The sequence below is a fragment of the Dromiciops gliroides genome, chromosome 6 (genome assembly GCF_019393635.1).
Source record: "Dromiciops gliroides isolate mDroGli1 chromosome 6, mDroGli1.pri, whole genome shotgun sequence".
Classification (NCBI taxonomy): domain Eukaryota; kingdom Metazoa; phylum Chordata; class Mammalia; order Microbiotheria; family Microbiotheriidae; genus Dromiciops; species Dromiciops gliroides.
This window is the reverse complement of record NC_057866.1, coordinates 209946813-209965150: the sequence shown is the minus strand read 5'-3', so window position 1 is coordinate 209965150 and position 18338 is coordinate 209946813. Positions and strand designations below refer to the sequence as shown.

Below are 18338 nucleotides of genomic sequence, written 5' to 3'. Positions count from 1 at the left end.
TTTCTTACATCTTACTCTTCTCTATATACTCATCCACCCAGTTAAACTGGCCATCTTGCTGTACCTTGAACAGGACACTCTATCTTCCTCCTCCATACATTCTCACTGGCTGTCCCTTAAACTTGAAAATTGCTCCCTCCTCATCTGATTCTCTTGGCTTCCTTCAACTCCCAACTAAAAGCTTCTACAAGAAGCCTTTGCAGTTTCCCCTTAATTTGAAGGCTCTCCCTCTCTTGAGAAGCCCCAGTTGATCCCGTCTATATTTTGTTGGTACCGAGTTATTTGCATGTTGTCTTCCCCATTAGACTCTAAGCTACTTGAGGGCAGGGTCTGCCTATACTCTCAGAGCTTAGCAAAGGGCCTGACTCATAGTAGGTGCTTAATAAATTTGAGGGGCTTGACTCTTTCTAAATATTTATTCCGCCACCGACTCTGACTACCGGGTCGTGAAACAGAAAGCTGATTCTCTTTGTTTTTGTAATCTAAATGATCCTCCAGTGACCTGGAAGACTGAGCGAACCTGCCTCTCACAAGTGCCAGACTCATTACCAGGCAGTGACTCATCCACAGGGAAAGAGTATGAGACTTAGTGTTCTGATGGTGACACAGGAAGCCTGGCTGTTTGAATCCTCTTGTTAGCTTGGACTCTTTAATATTAAATTGTATTTAATTTATCTCTCTTTTCTGGTCCTGGGTGGAGGCTACAACATAGAGTTAGGCCCACGTACTGTTTCCCTAGACTAAACCATTGAATTATCTATGAAAAGACGTAAATTATTGGCTGTAAATTGTTGATGGAGGTTTTTATATGAGAAGCTTCTGAGATTTCCTGATTATATTACATCTATTTTTAGGCAAGCCTAGACAGTGCCAAAGCATCTATTCACTATACGTATGAAGGAGAGGGAGCGTGGCCTTCTAGATAGAAAACCAGAACTAGAGCCAAAACACCTGGATTCAAATCTGGCCCCTGCCACACATTAATTGTGGGAAAGTTCTCTTAACTTCCCAGCTAATTTTCTTTTTAAAAAAAATTTAAAAGTTAAAAGAACTTTATTTTTTTCCTAATTACATGTAAAAACAATTTAAACATTCTTTTTTCAAATTTTGAGTTCCCGGGGGCGGCTAGGTGGCGCAGTGGATAAGCACCGGCCCTGGATTCAGGAGTACCTGAGTTCAAATGAAGCCTCAGACACTTGACACTTACTAGCTGTGTGACCCTGGGCAAGTCACTTAACCCCCATTGCCCCGCCAAAAAAACAAAACAAAACAAACGAACAAAAAAAACCCCCAAATTTTGAGTTCCCAATTTTCTCCCTCCTCTCATTGAGAAGGCAATTTGACATAGCTTATACATGTGTAATCACACAAAAGAAAACACAGACAAAAAAACCCAAGAAAAATAAAGTAAAGAAAAAGTATCTTCAATCTGCATTCAGCCTTCACCAGTTCTTTCTCTGGAGATAGGTAGAACCTTTCATCACAAATCCTTCAGAATTGCCTTGGATCATTGTATTGCTGAGAATGGCTGAGTTATTCAGAGTAGATCGTCATGCAATATTCCAGCTAATTTTCTAAGACTTTAAATTAAAAATGAAGTAGTGACTTGCAATAGTAACAGGAATTTCCACTCAACAATGAAATTCTGGGCCCAGGCCAAAAGATTAAAAAAAAAAAAAAGTAAGATAGACATTTAAGGAACACCAGTGGTGATTCACACATGCTTCCTGTTCAAAAGCGTGGAGATTCATGCATGCATTCATGGAGGGCCTAAATTGATTCATAAAAATATATAATAAAAATGTAACCTCCTTGAGGACACGGGCTATTTAATTTTTGCTTTTATATGTCTAGCATCTAACAGTGCTTTGGCATAAATAGGCACAATAAATGCTTGCTGATTGCCTGATAATGGCTTCAAATCCAAATCCAAAATTATCTTTCCCTATTTCCCTAGAATAGAAAGGACCTCAAACAGACAATTCCAGAGGCAGAGAGGGCCAGTGTGGAAGCAAGGTCAATGAAATGCTTTTAATAGTGAAAACTCTTTACTTCATCTGAGTACTTCATCAGAATTCATCCTGGATCACATGGCTTATGCTCTGGTGTGGGAGAGGTTTGTCTGCTGATTCTTTTTTTTTGGTGCAGGGCAATGAGAGTTAAGTGACTTGCCCAGGGTCACACGGCTAGTAAGTGTCAAGTGTCTGAGGCCCTCCTGAATCCAGGACAGGTACTTTATCCACTGTGCCACCTAGCTGCCCCCCCCATTAATTCCTTTTTTTTTTTTTTTTTTTGGTGAGGCAATTGGGGTTAAGTGACTTGCCCAGGGTCACACAGCTAGTAAGTGTTAATTGTCTGAGGCCGGATTTGAACTCAGGTCATCCTGACTCCAGGGTCGGTGCTCTATCCACTGAGCCACCTAGCTGCCCCTCCCCCTGATTAATTCTTAATCTTTGAAAAGTCATCAGCTTCTAAGTAATTTCTTTCTAGAAAATCAGCCTGCTAAAGGGAGGAAAGCACTGGTCTTATATGCAGAAGGCCTGAATTCTGGTCCTGGGTGGACCACTTACTGTGGACAAGCAAATTTCACTCCTTCAGTTTCTTCCTCTCTATAATAGGGATAATAATTTATACCCTCTCCCTTGTTGTGAGGAAATATACTTGGGAAATCTTAATGTGCCCTGATGGGGATGATTCTAGGTAGTGCACCAAGTGGTAACCCAAGTGACCAGAAGATATGAAAAATTTAGATCAATTAAAGCTTTATGCTATTAGTAGCTAAACAGTACACTAAGACTTTTGGGACACCTCCATATTGGTATACAAATACCAATATATGCAACTTTCCCTTGCTAGATTGTAAGTTCCTTGAGAGCAGGCACTGTCTCATTTTTGCCTTTGTTCCCAGTGCCTAGCATATAATAGGAACTTAATAAAAGTTTAGTTGATTGATATCAATAGCTGATAATAATAATAGCTTATATATATATAGAACTTTAATGTCAAAACATTTTGCATGTATACATATTTTATATGTGTAGATGTAAATATGTATATGTATATGAATATATTTCACAACAACCCTGTGAAGTAGGGACTCCAGATCCTACTAATTAGTGGGGGCTAGGAAAGGCTTCCTATTGGCAAGAGCTATCAACTTTTGCTCAGCTACCAAAACAGGAGAGAAATGCTTTTTTTTTGGTGAGGCAATTGGGGTTAAGTGACTTGCCCAGGGTCACACAGCTAGTAAGTGTTAAGTGTCTGAGGCCGGATTTGAACTCAGGTCCTCCTGACTCCAGGGTCGGTGCTCCATCCACTGTGCCACCTAGTTGCCCCCAGGAGGGAAATTCTAAAGAAGAAATTGAAAACTAAACTGTTACCTTCTTATCAGGTTTGGGTGCGTTTTGAATAGAATGCAGAGCTTGTTTTTTATAATCCAGTTTCTCATTTAATTCCCGTAGTTTGTTCACAGCGTAACTGGCTTGTTCATTGATCTGATCATTGCCTTCCTCCATGCTTTCCTCCCCAACTTCACCTCCTTGGCTCTAGAAAAGAAGTCATGGGAATCGTCAGTTTCAGCCGGCTGTGTTGTTTAATTAACATGTCGGATTATTTACCAGCCTTCCTCCTAATGCTCAGTCATTAGTACATTGGCACAGCAGTACAGACACCATCAGCAAAAACAACCCCCCGGAAAAAACCCAAACATTTTTCTTCTCTAAGTGAAAGTGAGAAGTGCTTCAGAACCCAATGACTAGTGTTCGCCGCAGTCTCATAAAAAATATAAATATTTTACCATGCCTGAAGGGGTGGGAGCATAATTGTTCGTAGGACTTGCCTTGGTATTGTCTACTTCTCCAAGGGAGCCTTACTAGGCATGGAAACAGAGGCTTGGAAGGCTCCTGGGATTTCTATGATTCATGTTTGATATAAGAATATGGAGACTTGCCATCTTTCTCAGAGCAACATCATTGGGAACTGTTACAATTTTAAACAGAATTCCCAAATCTCCTATAGCAAGGGCCCTTCCCAAAAGAATTTGATCAATTACATCTTAATAAGATGTAGTTTGCAACTTGATCAGTGGGGCATTTTACAACCAAATTAGCAGGTGGACATTTGGAATACGTTGTCCCGCATTGTTTCTCTAAGTAATGCCCTAATTCTGTTTCTCTAAGTAACGACTGCCCATCTGGTGGATTTGGAAACATCACATAAACCTAACTAATGACACAGGGCAGAGCCCAGGGCAAAGCTGCCTAGACAGCCTTTTGTGGTTGGCTGATCCTGGCTATGGCTCTACTGCTGTATTTGATACAGTGCAAAGAGTGCAGGGTTTGGAGAAAGAGGGACCTGGGTTCAAATCCCAGCCCTGACATTTACTAGCTCTGTGACCATGGGCAAGTCAAATGAAGTCTCTGAGCCCTGGCTTCTCCACTTACCATCTGAGGTTAGTAATACCAACCTCATGAGGTTGTTATGAGAAAAGGGCTTTGTAATCTTAAAACTCTATGTTAATGAATCTTTCCCTCACCCCATGGGATCCCCAAATCTCAGATTTGATAGGACTTCAAATCTGAGTAGGAATGTCTTCTACAATCTTCCAGCCTCCTCCTGAGAGGGGGAACATATTAACTTCTTAAAAAAACAATTCCATTCTTTGGCCAACTCTAATTTTTAGCAAGATATTTTTGTAGACGGAGCCCCAAACTGGCCTCCCTGTAACTTCTGCCCGTGGAAGCCAAGCAAAAGATGCCTACTTCCTCTTTCAAAGATCTGAAGACAGCCACGCTCCCTCCTCCCTATAATCTTGTCTAGGCTAATTGTTCTCACATCTTCATATAGCATCATTAGGTCGTGGTTCTTCACCATTTTATTTTCACCCTAGGAATGCTATCCTGCTTATCAATGGTGCTTCCTAAAATGTGCCAGCAGAATCAAACACAATACTCCAAATGTGGTCTAACCTGAGTACAGTGGCACAAGTGTACTTCTCTTTCTGGATGCTGGACACTTAATAGAATTTAGGGTTACATTAGCTTTTGGGCTGCCACTCATATTGAGTTTCTTGTCCAGATCATTTTCACATAAACTTCTGCCCGGTCATGCCTTACCCATTGTGAACTTATGAGACTGATTTCTAGATCACAAGCCTAAGACTTTATACAGTTATCTCTATTAAATTTTATTAGATTCAATCCATCATTCTAGCCTGTTGAGAAGTTTTTCGGATACTGACACAACCATCTAACAAATGAAGTTATCCCTCTTCATTTTTTCTTATCTGCAAAACTGACAATTGTGTTGCCTGTGGCTTTATCCAAATCACTCATAAAAATGCTGAATAAAATGATACCAAGCACAGATCCCTCTGCACTGTAAGAGAGACCCCTCTCCAAGCTGACATAAAGATGTTAATGGTGATACGAGTCTGGTAATTCAACAGGTTGTGAATCCATCTAATTAGCTCCTAATCTTTCATCTTTTCTACAAGCGCAGAAAATGAGAGAACTGGTCAAACTGTATCTAATTATTTTAAGATGATATATTCTAAATGAAACCATACTGGAATTTAGTGATGACTATTTCTCTTTCAACATGTTTACAACATGCCTTTCAGATTTTATGTTTTATCATTTTGCCCAGAATTGAAGTCCTGTTTACTGCCCTATAGTTTGTATGTGTGCTGGACTGTAAATTTGACTTGCATAGGATTTGTAGTTGTGGTTCCTTCTCTGCACAGGAAAACAAAAAGATAAAATACGATACTCACCGCTTCGTCCTTGTCGGAAATCAGTTGTGAAACATTCTTCTCTTCTTCTTTCTTAATCAGCCTCTCATACAGGTCACTGACAATAAATGAAGGGTAATACCTGTCCTTCAAGCTCTCATAAACATCTCCCTGAATTTTGTAGAACACCTCAATGCCTTTATTTCCTACGAGGCTTTGCTGGATTTCTTTGTAAAGTGACTTTTCCACAGAAATCTCCCTGCTTTCCACGAAGAAGTTCTGATAAATTTCACCAACTAATTGTGGTATTTCATTCTGTAAGCAATGAAAAAGAAAGATGAAGTCAAGAGAAAATAAACTAAAATCATTAAGGACAAATTATTTCCCTGAAGTCTCATGTATTTAAAAATATGCTTAGAGAATATATACATATATATATATATAAATAATGTTAAAATAATGTTAAAAAATAATAATCTTTGACAGAATGGCTATGAAGCTGACCTCAAAGTTAGAAAAACCTAGTTTTAAGTCTTGTTTCTAACAATGCTGTTTGTATGACCCCAGAGAATTCACTTAATTTCTCAGTGTCCCAGACAATTTTCCAAGACCATAAATTGTAGAAGAGTTGCCAAGGGATTTACTAGTCAGGAATTCTCTATGCCAATGAAATCATGGGTCCACCCCAAATGGTAATAATTATAAATAATGATAAGTCATTTCTATAGCATTCTCAAGTTTAAGGAGCTTTTCTCACAATAATCTAGAGAGGTCAGCAATACAGAAATCACTAACTGTTTTGCAAATGAAAACACTGAAGCTTTAGAGAGGTTAAATGACTTAGAAAAGAGAAGAAAATTTTCTTTTATTAAATAATTTAATAAAATAAAACCAAGAGACATTTCAGGATGACTTCATGCTATTATTTAACATTAAATTTAGGATATCATTTGTCTCTAATTTTAAAACTATAATTCTCTGTGTGTGTGTGTGTTTGTGTGCATGAACATAACATTAATAATTTCAGAGACATTCAATTAAGGCTAGAAGCAATGGAGAATGGTAGAAAAGAATGCGACAAAGTTCACTGAATGTTCACTCATGTGTGGCAGGGATGCATGTGTAGTTATACCTACTATTTTTACAAATATTCTATTCTTTTGACATCCATATCTGCTGTCCAACATGATCCTGTACAATGCTAATGAAAATATCATACCAATAGGGGCAGCTAGGTGGCGCAGTGGATAGAGCACCGGCCCTGGAGTCAGGAGGACCTGAGTTCAAATCTGGTCTCAGACACTTAACACTTACTAGCTGTGTGACCCTGGGCAAGTCACTTAACCCTCATTGCCCCATTAAAAAAAAGAAAAAGAAAAAGAAAAGAAAAGAAAAGAAAATAACATACCAATGTTGAACATTTGGGAATTGCCTTCAGAGCCAGACGTATATTCTTTTGAAAATTCTCAATGGTTGTAGATCTCAAACCTGAAAGGGACCTTAAAGGCCTGGAATTCTTAAGCATTTCTGAATCACGGACCCCTTTGGCAGCTGGGTGGAACCAGTGGACAAATCCATCCCAGAATAATGCTTTACACACATATATTACCTATATCTGATTGCTTACCACATCAGAGAGGGAGGAGGTCAGGGAGGGAACGAGGGATAGAATTTAGAACTCAAAAATACAAATAGTTTATTATCAAAAAAAGAATGTCTTAAATGCAGAAAATAAAATCTGTAATATTAGTAAAAAAAAAAAGTCAATTATGCCAAAATAGAGTTACCAAAATATTTTTTTGTTTTTTTTTGGGGGGGGGCAGGGCAATGAGGGTTAAATGACTTGCCCAGGGTCACACAGCTAGTAAGTGTCAAGTGTCTGAGGTCAAATTTGAACTCAGGTTCTCCTGAATCCAGAGCCAGTGCTTTATCCACTGTGTCACCTAGCTGCCCCAGTTACCAAAATATTTTAAAAACAAGTTTATAGAACCCAGGTCAAGGACCCCAGGGATAGGAATCCTCTTAAAAGGAGGTTATTTTTTATCCATGAGACTATCTGATAGGGGACCCACCACCTCTTTTAAAAACTCATTCATTTATTTATTCCCTTCAAAAAATTTACAGGGAACTCAGCACACTCTTAAAATTATTTATTTATGACTTTCTTCTTTTGGGTGGGTGGAGGGGAGGCGGGGAGGGACTCCCTGCTTCTGGAGGCAGCCCAGACATACTGAAGGCAATTTTAACTGTTAGAAGGTTTTCCCTCATGTGCTGCTGAAACCTGCCTCTCTGTAACTCCCACTCACTGTTCCAGGTTCAGTCTTCTGGGGCAGAAACAAGCCAAATAAATCGAATCTCTCTTTCACATGACAGAGATCAGGGGCCTTTGAACAGTCATCTCCTCGGGGGCAGCTAGGTGGCACAGTGGATAGAGCACTGGCCCTGGAGTCAGGAGTACCTGAGTTCAAATCCGGCCTCAGACCTTTGACACTTACTAGCTGTGTGACCCTGGGCAAGTCACTTAACCCCCACTGCCCCGCAAAAAACAAACAAACAAAGAAGAGAAAAAAGTCATCTCCTCTTCAGGCTAAACTTCTTTACTTTTTAAACTGAGGTTCATTTACCATAGCTTCCAGTCTCCTTAACCATACCGGTTGCCATTAGATTTTTTGAACAAATCATTTAAAGGGAAGGGACTCACTTCAAATGTGGTAGAAAAATAATAACTAGGTGAGAATGGGCTTTTCAGTGTAAAATTTTCATTGGACTAAAACTTCACATAAAAATGGCCTGGTTGTTTAAATAGATAACAAGTTCAATGAGCGAGGTGGCACTGTGGATAGAGCACTGGCCCTAAAGTTGAGAGGACCTAAGTTCAAATTTGACCTCAGACACTTACTAGCTGTGTGACCCTGGGCAAGTCACTTAATTCTCATTGCCCCCCCCCCACCCAAAAAAAGAATAACGGGAGATCATGGAGCCATTTTACTCTGCCCAGGTCAAACCACATCTGGAGTAATAATAATGATGATGATTACTTGTATTCATGTAGTATTTTAAGATTTGTGGGGGCAGGTAGGTAGTGCAGTGGATAGAACACTGGGCCTGGATTCTGGAAGACCTTACTTAACATCCAGTCTCCAACATTTACTAGCTGTGTGACCCTGGGCAGGTCACTTAACCCTATTTGCCTCAAATGAGCTGAAGAAGGAAATGGCAAACCACTCCAGTATCTTTGCCAAGAAAACCCCAAATGGGGTCATGAAGAGTTGGACAGGACTGAAACGAGTGAACAACAATTAAAGTTTGTAAAGTACTGTATATCTATCATCTTATCTTGTCATTAAAACTACTAAGTCCCTAAAAACACCTAAGACAGGTGCTATTGTTATCCCCATTTCATAGATAACTGTGATTGAAAAAGGTTGCTTAGGGTCACACAACTAGTAAGTGTATGAGGCAGGATTTGAATTTAGGTCTTCCTAACTCCAGGCTCAACACTTCATCCACTGTACCACCTTCCTCCCTCTATTTAATCACCTCTTATGTCACAGTTTAATAAGGTTCATGTGTCCAATTTAGATAATGAAGGGATTTTGAACTCCATCACATAAAATATAGCTAATATTTATATAGCATAACACTTTAAAATCTTATTTTTTTATCCTCAGAATAACACTAGGAATATTATTAACATGATCTGACAAATGAGAAAACTGAGGCAAATAGGGTTAAGTGACTTTCCCGGGGTGGCACAGCTAGTAGGTATCTGAGGCCTGATTAGAACTCAGGTTTTCTTAACTCAAAGGTCCAGTGCTCTAACCACTTCACCACCAAGCTGCCAGATTGGTTAAAGGAAATCAACATATTTAGATTAGAGAAAAGACTTGGGGGAGACAGGATAGCTCTTTGGGTTTTCAAAGGGCTTTCATGTGAAAGAAAGGTTAGATTAATTCTGCCTGTCCTTAAAGGGTAGAATCAAGTGGAAATAGGTAGAAAACAGAAGCAGGTGGAAAACTCTACATAAGAAAGAACTTCCTTATAATCAGAGTTGTCTTAAGAAGTTATAGATTCACTTGGAAAGTAATGAGCTCCCTGTCACAGAAGGTCTCCAAGCAAAAGGCTGGATGATAGCTTGTCAGGAATTTTATGCCACTTAATAAACTTTTTAATCCTTTAAGTATGGGTTCCCTTTAACTCTAGGAATTTTTGATTCTGTATATGATGTTTCAGTGTTTGCTTTAAGTAACTCTTCACTAGGAAACATGGGAGTATATTAGTAACATTCAAACCACCACCAAACAAAGGTTACCATTCCCAGCAGCTACCTTGTTTGCATTCTTCAGATATTCCACAGACTCCCAAAAGCTGATCAACGCTCTCTTATCCATCCTTTCCATGTATATTCGAAAGTGCTCGCGATAGGATGGGTTTGCCAAAATATCCTCAAACTGAAGGATCTGTCGGTAAGGAAAAGTCAAGAGCAGAGCCATGAACGAATAATCCCATTTCTTTCTACTTCCAATGTCCCCTATGCCTGCTCGTTCAGCAAATGAGATGTCAAAAAAGTGATCCATCCACAATCACCTAAATGACAAATCAAAACATAGTATGGGGGCAGCTAGGTGGCACAGTGGATAGAGCACTGGCCCTGGAGTCAGGAGTACCTGGGTTCAAAGCCAGCCTCAGACACCTAACACTTTCTAGCTGTGTGACCCTGGGCAAGTCACTTAACCCCAAGTGCCTCACTAAAAAAAAATGTAACTGGGAAATATTTAACAAAATAAATAAAAATATAATATTAGCTTTAAAAAAAACATAGTATGCTCAGTTCTTTAAGTTTGGTGAAAAATTAGTAAATATTCAAGCTGGATTTGTTCTGACTTTTCATAACTAAAATGGTGAAAATCCGGTTCTTTTAAAAATATTTTATTTCCAATTACAGAATAAAACAAGCATTTCCATAACAGTAAAAAAAAAAAGATATTGCACATAAAACTGCAAACCTACCATGTACAACTTGCTATTCCTTCCAAATATACAACAGTTATCTTGAAAATCTTTTCCCTTTCCCCGCCACCTACCCTAGAGATAGTCACCATTAGACACAAATATATATATATATATATATACACACACACACACACACAAACATTAGATACAAATATACATATGTGCGTGTGTGTATAATGTATATATACATGTATGTATCTGTATGTATATATAAAATTATTTTATACTTACTTCTATTTATCAGTTCTCTCCAGATGCAAATAGCATATTTCTATATATGTCCTTTATTTTTAATTTGTGTATTTATAATAGTCAAAATGACTTAATCATTCTTTTTTTTTTTTTTTTTTTTTTGTTGCGGGGCAATGGGGGTTAAGTGACTTGTCCAGGGCCACACAGCCAGCAAGTGTTAAGTGTCTGAGGCTGGATTTGAACTCAGGTACTCCTGAATCCAGGGCCAGCGCTTTAACCACTGCGCCATCTAGCTGCCCCGACTTAATCATTCTTAAAACAATATAGCCTGTCACTGTATACAATGTTCTCTTCGTTCTGCTCATTTTGCTCTTTGTTATTTTATGCAAATCTTTCCATGTTTTTCTAAAATAATTGAGCTCATCATTTCTTTTTTTTTTTTTTTTGCTGGGCAATGAGGGTTAAGTGACTTGCCCAGGGTCACACAGCTAGTAAGTGTCAAGTGTCTTAGGCCAGATTTGAACTCAGGTCCTCCTGAATCCAGAGCTGGTGCTTTATCCACTGTGCTACCTAGCTGCCCTCGAGCTCATCATTTCTTACAGCACAGTAGTATTGTACCACAACCTCTTGTTCAGCCATTCCCTAATTGATGGGCATCTCTGTAATTTCCAGTTCTTTGCCACCACAGTTCCCATTACCTCATCTTCTCTCCCCACCCTCCTTCAGTTTCCTACAGTACTTTATCTGAACATCTCTGCTTGTACCACCAGCTCTTTGATCTCATCTTTCCCTAACATGAGAGCGTAAGCCCCATAAGAGCAGGATCTGTGCTAAATCTCACTTTGTATCTCTAAACATTTGTTTAACAATGTTCATTGAATATGTCTGCTAAATGATTTTTTTTTTTTAAGTAGAAATAATACTGAGCTGGAAGGGACCTCAGAGGCCATTTATTTGTAGATGGGGGAAATCAACTTATAGATGGGGAAATTGAGGAAGGGGTGTGAAGTGATTTACCCAAGACCACACAGGTTTAAGTAAACATCCCAGGCAGGACTTGAACCCATGGCTTCCCCCTACAACATCTCGTTTCTTTTCTCTGTACTACACTGCTTCCCGAGTGATACTTATCTTTTCTTTTTGGTGCCCAGAGATAAATCAAAAGTCAATCATTTCACAGAGGATATTCCACACATAAACACAAGGTAAAAGTGGCAAATTATGAGAAAGCAAATATAGTTTATTATGGATTGATTCATTTAAAAATTTCTCAAATAAATCCTCATATCTCCTATCTCCATTTCTGACTTAGTAACAAGGAAAATGCTTATTTTGTCTAGAGTACAAAGTCTATTAGCTAAAGGGATCTATGTTTGACAATTGTTTCATTAACATTGTAGCAGTTAACAAAGCATCTTAAAAATGTTTCCACTAGATCTTCCTAAAGGCAAATATGAGATGACAGAATGAATATAATCAACTCTTTTAAACCAAAGTCAATTGAGTGAGCCCTTGTCTGATATCACTTGCTTTGTTGGATGAAAGAAATTGATATCTCCAACCCTCCATAAAGCATCCATATTATTAATATTCCTAAAACACAGGCTTGACCAGTTACTCCCCTGCTCAAAAATCTCCAGGGGCTCCCTACTACTTCATCTGACTCTCCACCCACATTTCTTTTTTTCCCCCCACCCACATTTCTGCTTTTATCTCACATTACTCTTCATTGCTCATTTTATGTTACAGTAAAACTGGCCCACTAGCTGTTACTCCAACTTGGTACTCCATTTCCCACCTTTTTGACTTTGTCCAAGCTGTGACTCATGACTGGAATCCTCTCCTTCCTCACCTGATTTTCCTTCAAGGCTCAATTCCATTATATAAAGCCTTCTATAGGAAGCCTCCCATTCCCAGTTATTAGTGGTCTCTCCCTTTAAATCATCTCCCCCAAGTAGAATGTAAGCTCTTTGAGGGCATTAACCTATTAACCATTCATCTTTGTCTCTGTACTCCCAGTATGGCAGCTAGGGGGCTTAGTGGATAGAGTACTGGGCTTGGAGTAAGAAAGAACAGAGCTCAAATCCAGCCTCAGACACTTACTAGCTGTGTGACCCTGAGCAGGTCATTTAACCTTGTTTGCCTCGGTTTTTTTCATCTGTAAAATGAGCTGGAGAAGGGAATGGCAAACTACTTCAGTATCTCTGCCAAGAAAACCCCAAATAGGATCACAAAGAGTTGGACATGACTGAAAAAACTGAACAACAACAACAAAACTCCTAGAATCTCCACTATCTAGGACCACATACACAGTTGCGTTTAATGCATATAGTACAATGCACATAGTTGGTGTTTAATAACTATTTGTTGAATCTGATAAATTGCATTAAAAAAAAAACATTTGTCTCAAATTCTACCAACCTTTTGTGACAAATGCCAGTGAGTCCTTTTTTAAAAAATTCTCATGCCTCTCATCCTCTCCATCAGTGTAAATAATCATGAACAGACTTTTGGGGTACTTTGATAAATCTATGATCTCATGGATATTGCTACACCCTTCCCCCATACAAAGAGGAGTATCTTGGGAGTGCCAATGAATACAAAGCCTAGGCTCTCCATGACTATCTTGCCCAGCTCACTTTCTCAAGGAAAATAAAAATTCTGATTGTTCCAGTCAATGCATTATTCAAATCTCTGCTTCTTTTTTTCTCCTGTTTAACTGAGTAATTCAGCAATTATATTAGCATCTGAACTATGAATATGTCAGGGAGGGAAGGAAGAAAAGAAGAAAATTAATTTCCAAAATAAATGGTGGAGGGGGTAAGGACTTGACTCTGGGTTGAAGTTAATGGCTATAGAAAAGCTTTTGAATGATGTAATTTTGATTGTTTGGCAATTTCAATTATTCATATTATTCCAACATCTTCTTGTTGTAAATAATTAGAATTCATTTATGTAGAACTTTAAGATTTTTTAAATTGTCTTGGTAGTAGACACTTGTAATCATAAACACCATCACCATAGCAGCATTTATATGATGCCCACTGTGTGCAAGGCACTATGCATATGCATATCCATATGCATATAGATCTTTATAAATATTATCTCATTTGAGCCTCAAAACAAGTGGTAAGTGCTGTTATTATCCCAATTTTATAGTTGAAGAAACTGAGACAAACAAAAGTTAAGTGACTTGTGACAGAGACCACACAATGGCTTAATGTTTAAGGCTGGATCTGAATTCAGGTCTTCCAGATTCCAGGCTTGGCATTGTCCACTGTGGTACCTAGCTGCCTTATGGGCCCAACCCCCCACTGATTGGTATGGGAACTTTGACCTGCCTTATTTCCCACCTGGGCTGATTTGCTCTTTGTTCTAAGGACTATTAGTCCAAGAGACTTACTGTATTGGTGCTGGACTTTATTTTGTTTTGTTGTTTTGTTTTGGGTTTTTTGTAGGCAATGGGGGTTAAGTGACTTGCCCGGGGTCACACAGCTAGTAAGTGTCAATTGTCTGAGGCCAGATTTGAATTCAGGTACACCTGAATCCAGGGCCGGTGCTTTAACCACTGCGCCATCTAGCTGCCCCTGGTGCTGGACTTTAAATGGACTCCCAATTAGTTTTAGCCCACTGCATCTCATTGCATCTCTCACACTCAAGGGACCCAGCAGGAGCAAAGATCATGAACATGTACCTCAATACTCAGCTCACTTAAGACTGATGAAGTCTTATAAGGACTGACTGCTTCACAAGTTGCTGTGAGCAAAGACTCTGGTGGCTAAGGAGTCCTGACCCTCTCTAGACTCGCCCTTCAGCATCAGCCTTTTATATAGATTTATTATTGATTGTCACATATTATATTATTATTCATCATTATTTGTAGCAAAGAGGGACAGTTGTGACATGTAAGCTTCCTGCATCGTACCCCTGGGAAATACATCATTTTAACCATTTTAACAAATGAAGAAACTGGGATTTAGAGCAGCACCAAATATACTGTCACTAAATCGAAGACTTTCCCAGGCTCACACAGGGAGTGTATGTTACAGCTGGGACACGAACTTAGGATTTTAGACTTCAAGACTCAGATTTATGAGAGGGAGGCATGGTGTAATGGAAAGAGAACCCTAGTTAGAGTCAGAAAGACTTGGGTTCAAATCTCACCTCTGGTGTTTCTTTATCTGATTAGCCAAGTCACTTGCCCTTTCTGAGCCCTATAAAAAGGGTCTAGTGAGGCCTGATAACCAGCCTCCTAGGGCTGTAGTGAGACTCAAATAGGATAACGTATACACGATGTGCTGGGAAAACTTTAATGTGCTAAAATGTCATTTTAAAATGTGTTACTCTACAACCTCTCTGCCACATTCCATCCAGCCACCCAGCATAGGCATCATAGGCATCTTGTCATCTATCCTGGCACCGCCATGTTTCTGGATTGGGCTGCCAGAAAAACCAACCACCCAGCCACTCCCTAGTGTTTAGGGGAGCTAATCCACTCAGTTTTGGAAGGGCTTGATCGGTGAGTCAATGGTAGGTCAAGTGGTTCAGTATAATCCAGCTGGCCCCAGACCTACAGGACAGACTATGGCTCCCAACTCATCTAACTATCCACTCCAGCCAGGCCGCCATGCAATCTGCTACCCTTGCACATTCCTTCACCTCTGTCCTGGCACATTCTCTCCCTCCCACCCAATCTCTCCCCTGTTCCACCTCTTGCTCTGGGTTCACTAATCAAATTGATACTACCACATTGCCATTGTTCCAGGAAAAGGCACGTTAACTGACTGACCTATGATACAACTGCTTGTCATCTCTGTGTCTCCCCAGACATCCCCTTCCCTGACGACCAATCTCCTATGCGTGTTGTCTCCTCGTATTTAAATAGAAGCTGCTTGAGGCAGGGACACTAACTTTTGTATTTAGATCCCTGCTGCTTAGCAGAGTGCTGGGCAACAAATCAGCAAGTATTTATTAATCACCTACTGTTAAGTAAGCAATCAATCAGCAAGTATTTATTAAGCACCTACTATGTATCAGACACTGTGGTAGGCAGCGAAGATACAAATGGAAGACTTTTACTTGTATAGCTCCAATAATATAAATATTCATATCATAAAGATAGAGTGGATAAGTGGAAATATATACAAGGTAGTTAAAGACAAGGGAGTTTGGGAGGAAGGATGCTAACATTTGGCAGATCAAGAAAGGCTTCATGGAGATTTCAAAGGTATAAGGAAATCGCAGGTGAGGAAACTCCTACAAGGCTCTTAGAGTTTCCTGGAAGACTGAGAGGTCAAGTCACTAGCTCAGGGTTAGAGAGGCCATGTGTCAGAGGCTGACAGATGATTCTTTCTGCCCTTTCTAGGTTAGTTACTGTTTCCTTTCTCATTTCTACATCTCCATTCCACTGGGGGTCATTTCTCCACGAAATGGGGTACTAAATTTCAGGAACTGAGGTCTAGCTCATGTTCCTCTTCAGTACCTTTCACGAGCAGGGAGTGCCTTGAGCACAGAACTCTCTCTGGGAAGTCTCCGAGTACCCAAACTGCTCAGCAGAGTTGGTCGCTGCCTTAGAGCAGAAACATTCTGCATGGATGCAGAGGGAACTTCTCTCTTGTAGGTAGCCAGGAAATTGCTACAGGCCAGCTCTGATGTGAAAAAGCAACAGCCTGGGGATGACTTAACATGGTTCGTGTTCAAAGAATGACAATAAAAACCTGAAAAGTATCAGCCTGCCTGGAGGAGCAGCAATTTAGCACATAAGTGGTGGCTTCTGCCTGGACTTCATAAAATTCAAAGAGAAAGAATATCGTGCACCTTTATTACATTAGCTGGAAGGACTAAGAGCCTTAGGGACAGGTGGGAGGTGCTGGGGAACCAGGTCACACACACACACACACACACACACACACACACACACAAACACAAACACAATCAAAGCAGAAAGAGCTACAGAATAGTGATGGAGGGAAGAAAACAGGCTCAATGGGGAGCATCCTGGCCCTTGCTCTGGCTCAGCTATAAAACTCAGACCAGGGGCAGCTAGTTGGCACAGTGGATAGAGCACCGGCCCTGGAGTCAGGAGTACCTGAGTTCAAATCCAGCCTCAGACACTTAACACTTACTAGCTGTGTGACCCTAGGCAAGTCACTTAACCCCAATTGCCTCACTTTAAAAAAAAGGGAGGGGGCAGCTAGGTGGCGCAGTGGATAGAGCATCTGCCCTGGAGTCAGGAGTACCTGAGTTCAAATCGGGCCTCAGACACTTAACACTTACTAGCTGTGTGACCCTGGGCAAGTCACTTAACCCCAATTGCCTCACTAAAAAAAAAAAACAAAACTCAGACCAGCCCGGCTGCTCCTAGATCTATGCTAAGTGAGCCTTGGCTGCCTGGAAGCACTAATGAACTCCATGGTTTGCGGTGTGCAGAGCTCCCTGGGGCTGCTCTCATTGTTTGCCAAGGATGGGCCATCTTTATTATTTTTCTCCAGATGTTTCCTTCTTATAAATGTGTTCTCAATCCTTAGCACATTGGATCTATTCCTAACAACAATAGTGTGTGTGTGTGTGTGTGTGTGTGTGTGTGCGCGCGCGCACGCATATAAGTTTCTAAGACACTGTCCTCCTAACAACCTGGGGAGGTATTTTGGTCTCCTCGAAATACTAATGTAATTCACATGTGAGGTTGCACAGTGCCATGGCAGGATATAAGGAGGAATGGAATGAGGTTGGCTAGAGAAGTCATGGACATGGGGCTTGGTAGGATGGGGATCCAGAAGGAGCCAAGCAAAAATAAGAGCTCCAATTCTGGGCTGGATAAGTCTGGAAGAATCCAGTGGAATACTACAAGTCAAGCTAGATAAGACACGACCTTAAAGAAATGAGGATGTGTCACTTTTGTCTACTGAGTAAACTGATTTTATCAGTCACCCCAGACCACACTATCCCATCCAGCCATCTTCATTCCCTCCTTCTGCTACCTTGCATAGACTCCCCAATCCCCGCCCCCCCCAACACTTTCCATCTCTTGTTCTAGGAACCATCATCAAATCAATTGCTATTTTGTTAATGGAAAGGGAAGGTCAATCAATTCTTCCATGTCCCACTTTCCATTGAAAACCCAAATACCCTTTCCCCTAAATGGAATATGAGCTTCAGAACAAATATTTACTTTTGTATATGTATCCCCAGCAGTTACCACAGCGATTGACATATAATACACATTTAATCAATGTTTTCACTCATTCAGTCTCCTTTGCCTAGCATTCAAGGCCTTCCACAATAAGATACCAGCACAGGCTTTATTTCATGCTACTCCCTTCTTCAAGCCCATCCCTGTGACTTTACCAAATATTTTATCTGAAATACATTCCTTAAGAGAAAAGTGGCAATGACTAGAACT

General features: G+C 40.1%; 1 protein-coding gene across 3 annotated transcripts in view; it reads right to left on the bottom strand.

Moving 5' to 3' along the window:
* Positions 1 to 18338, bottom strand: part of SNX25 (sorting nexin 25) — a 260886-nt gene that overhangs the window by 49079 nt on the left and 193469 nt on the right. For all 3 annotated transcript variants that reach the window (XM_043972839.1, XM_043972837.1, XM_043972838.1), the window contains 3 exons: positions 10060 to 10191; positions 5774 to 6046; positions 3381 to 3545 (listed from right to left, as the gene is read on the bottom strand). In XM_043972839.1, coding sequence (XP_043828774.1) covers positions 3381 to 3545; positions 5774 to 6046; positions 10060 to 10191 — 570 coding nt within the window. The remainder of the gene's footprint in view (positions 1 to 3380; positions 3546 to 5773; positions 6047 to 10059; positions 10192 to 18338) is intronic.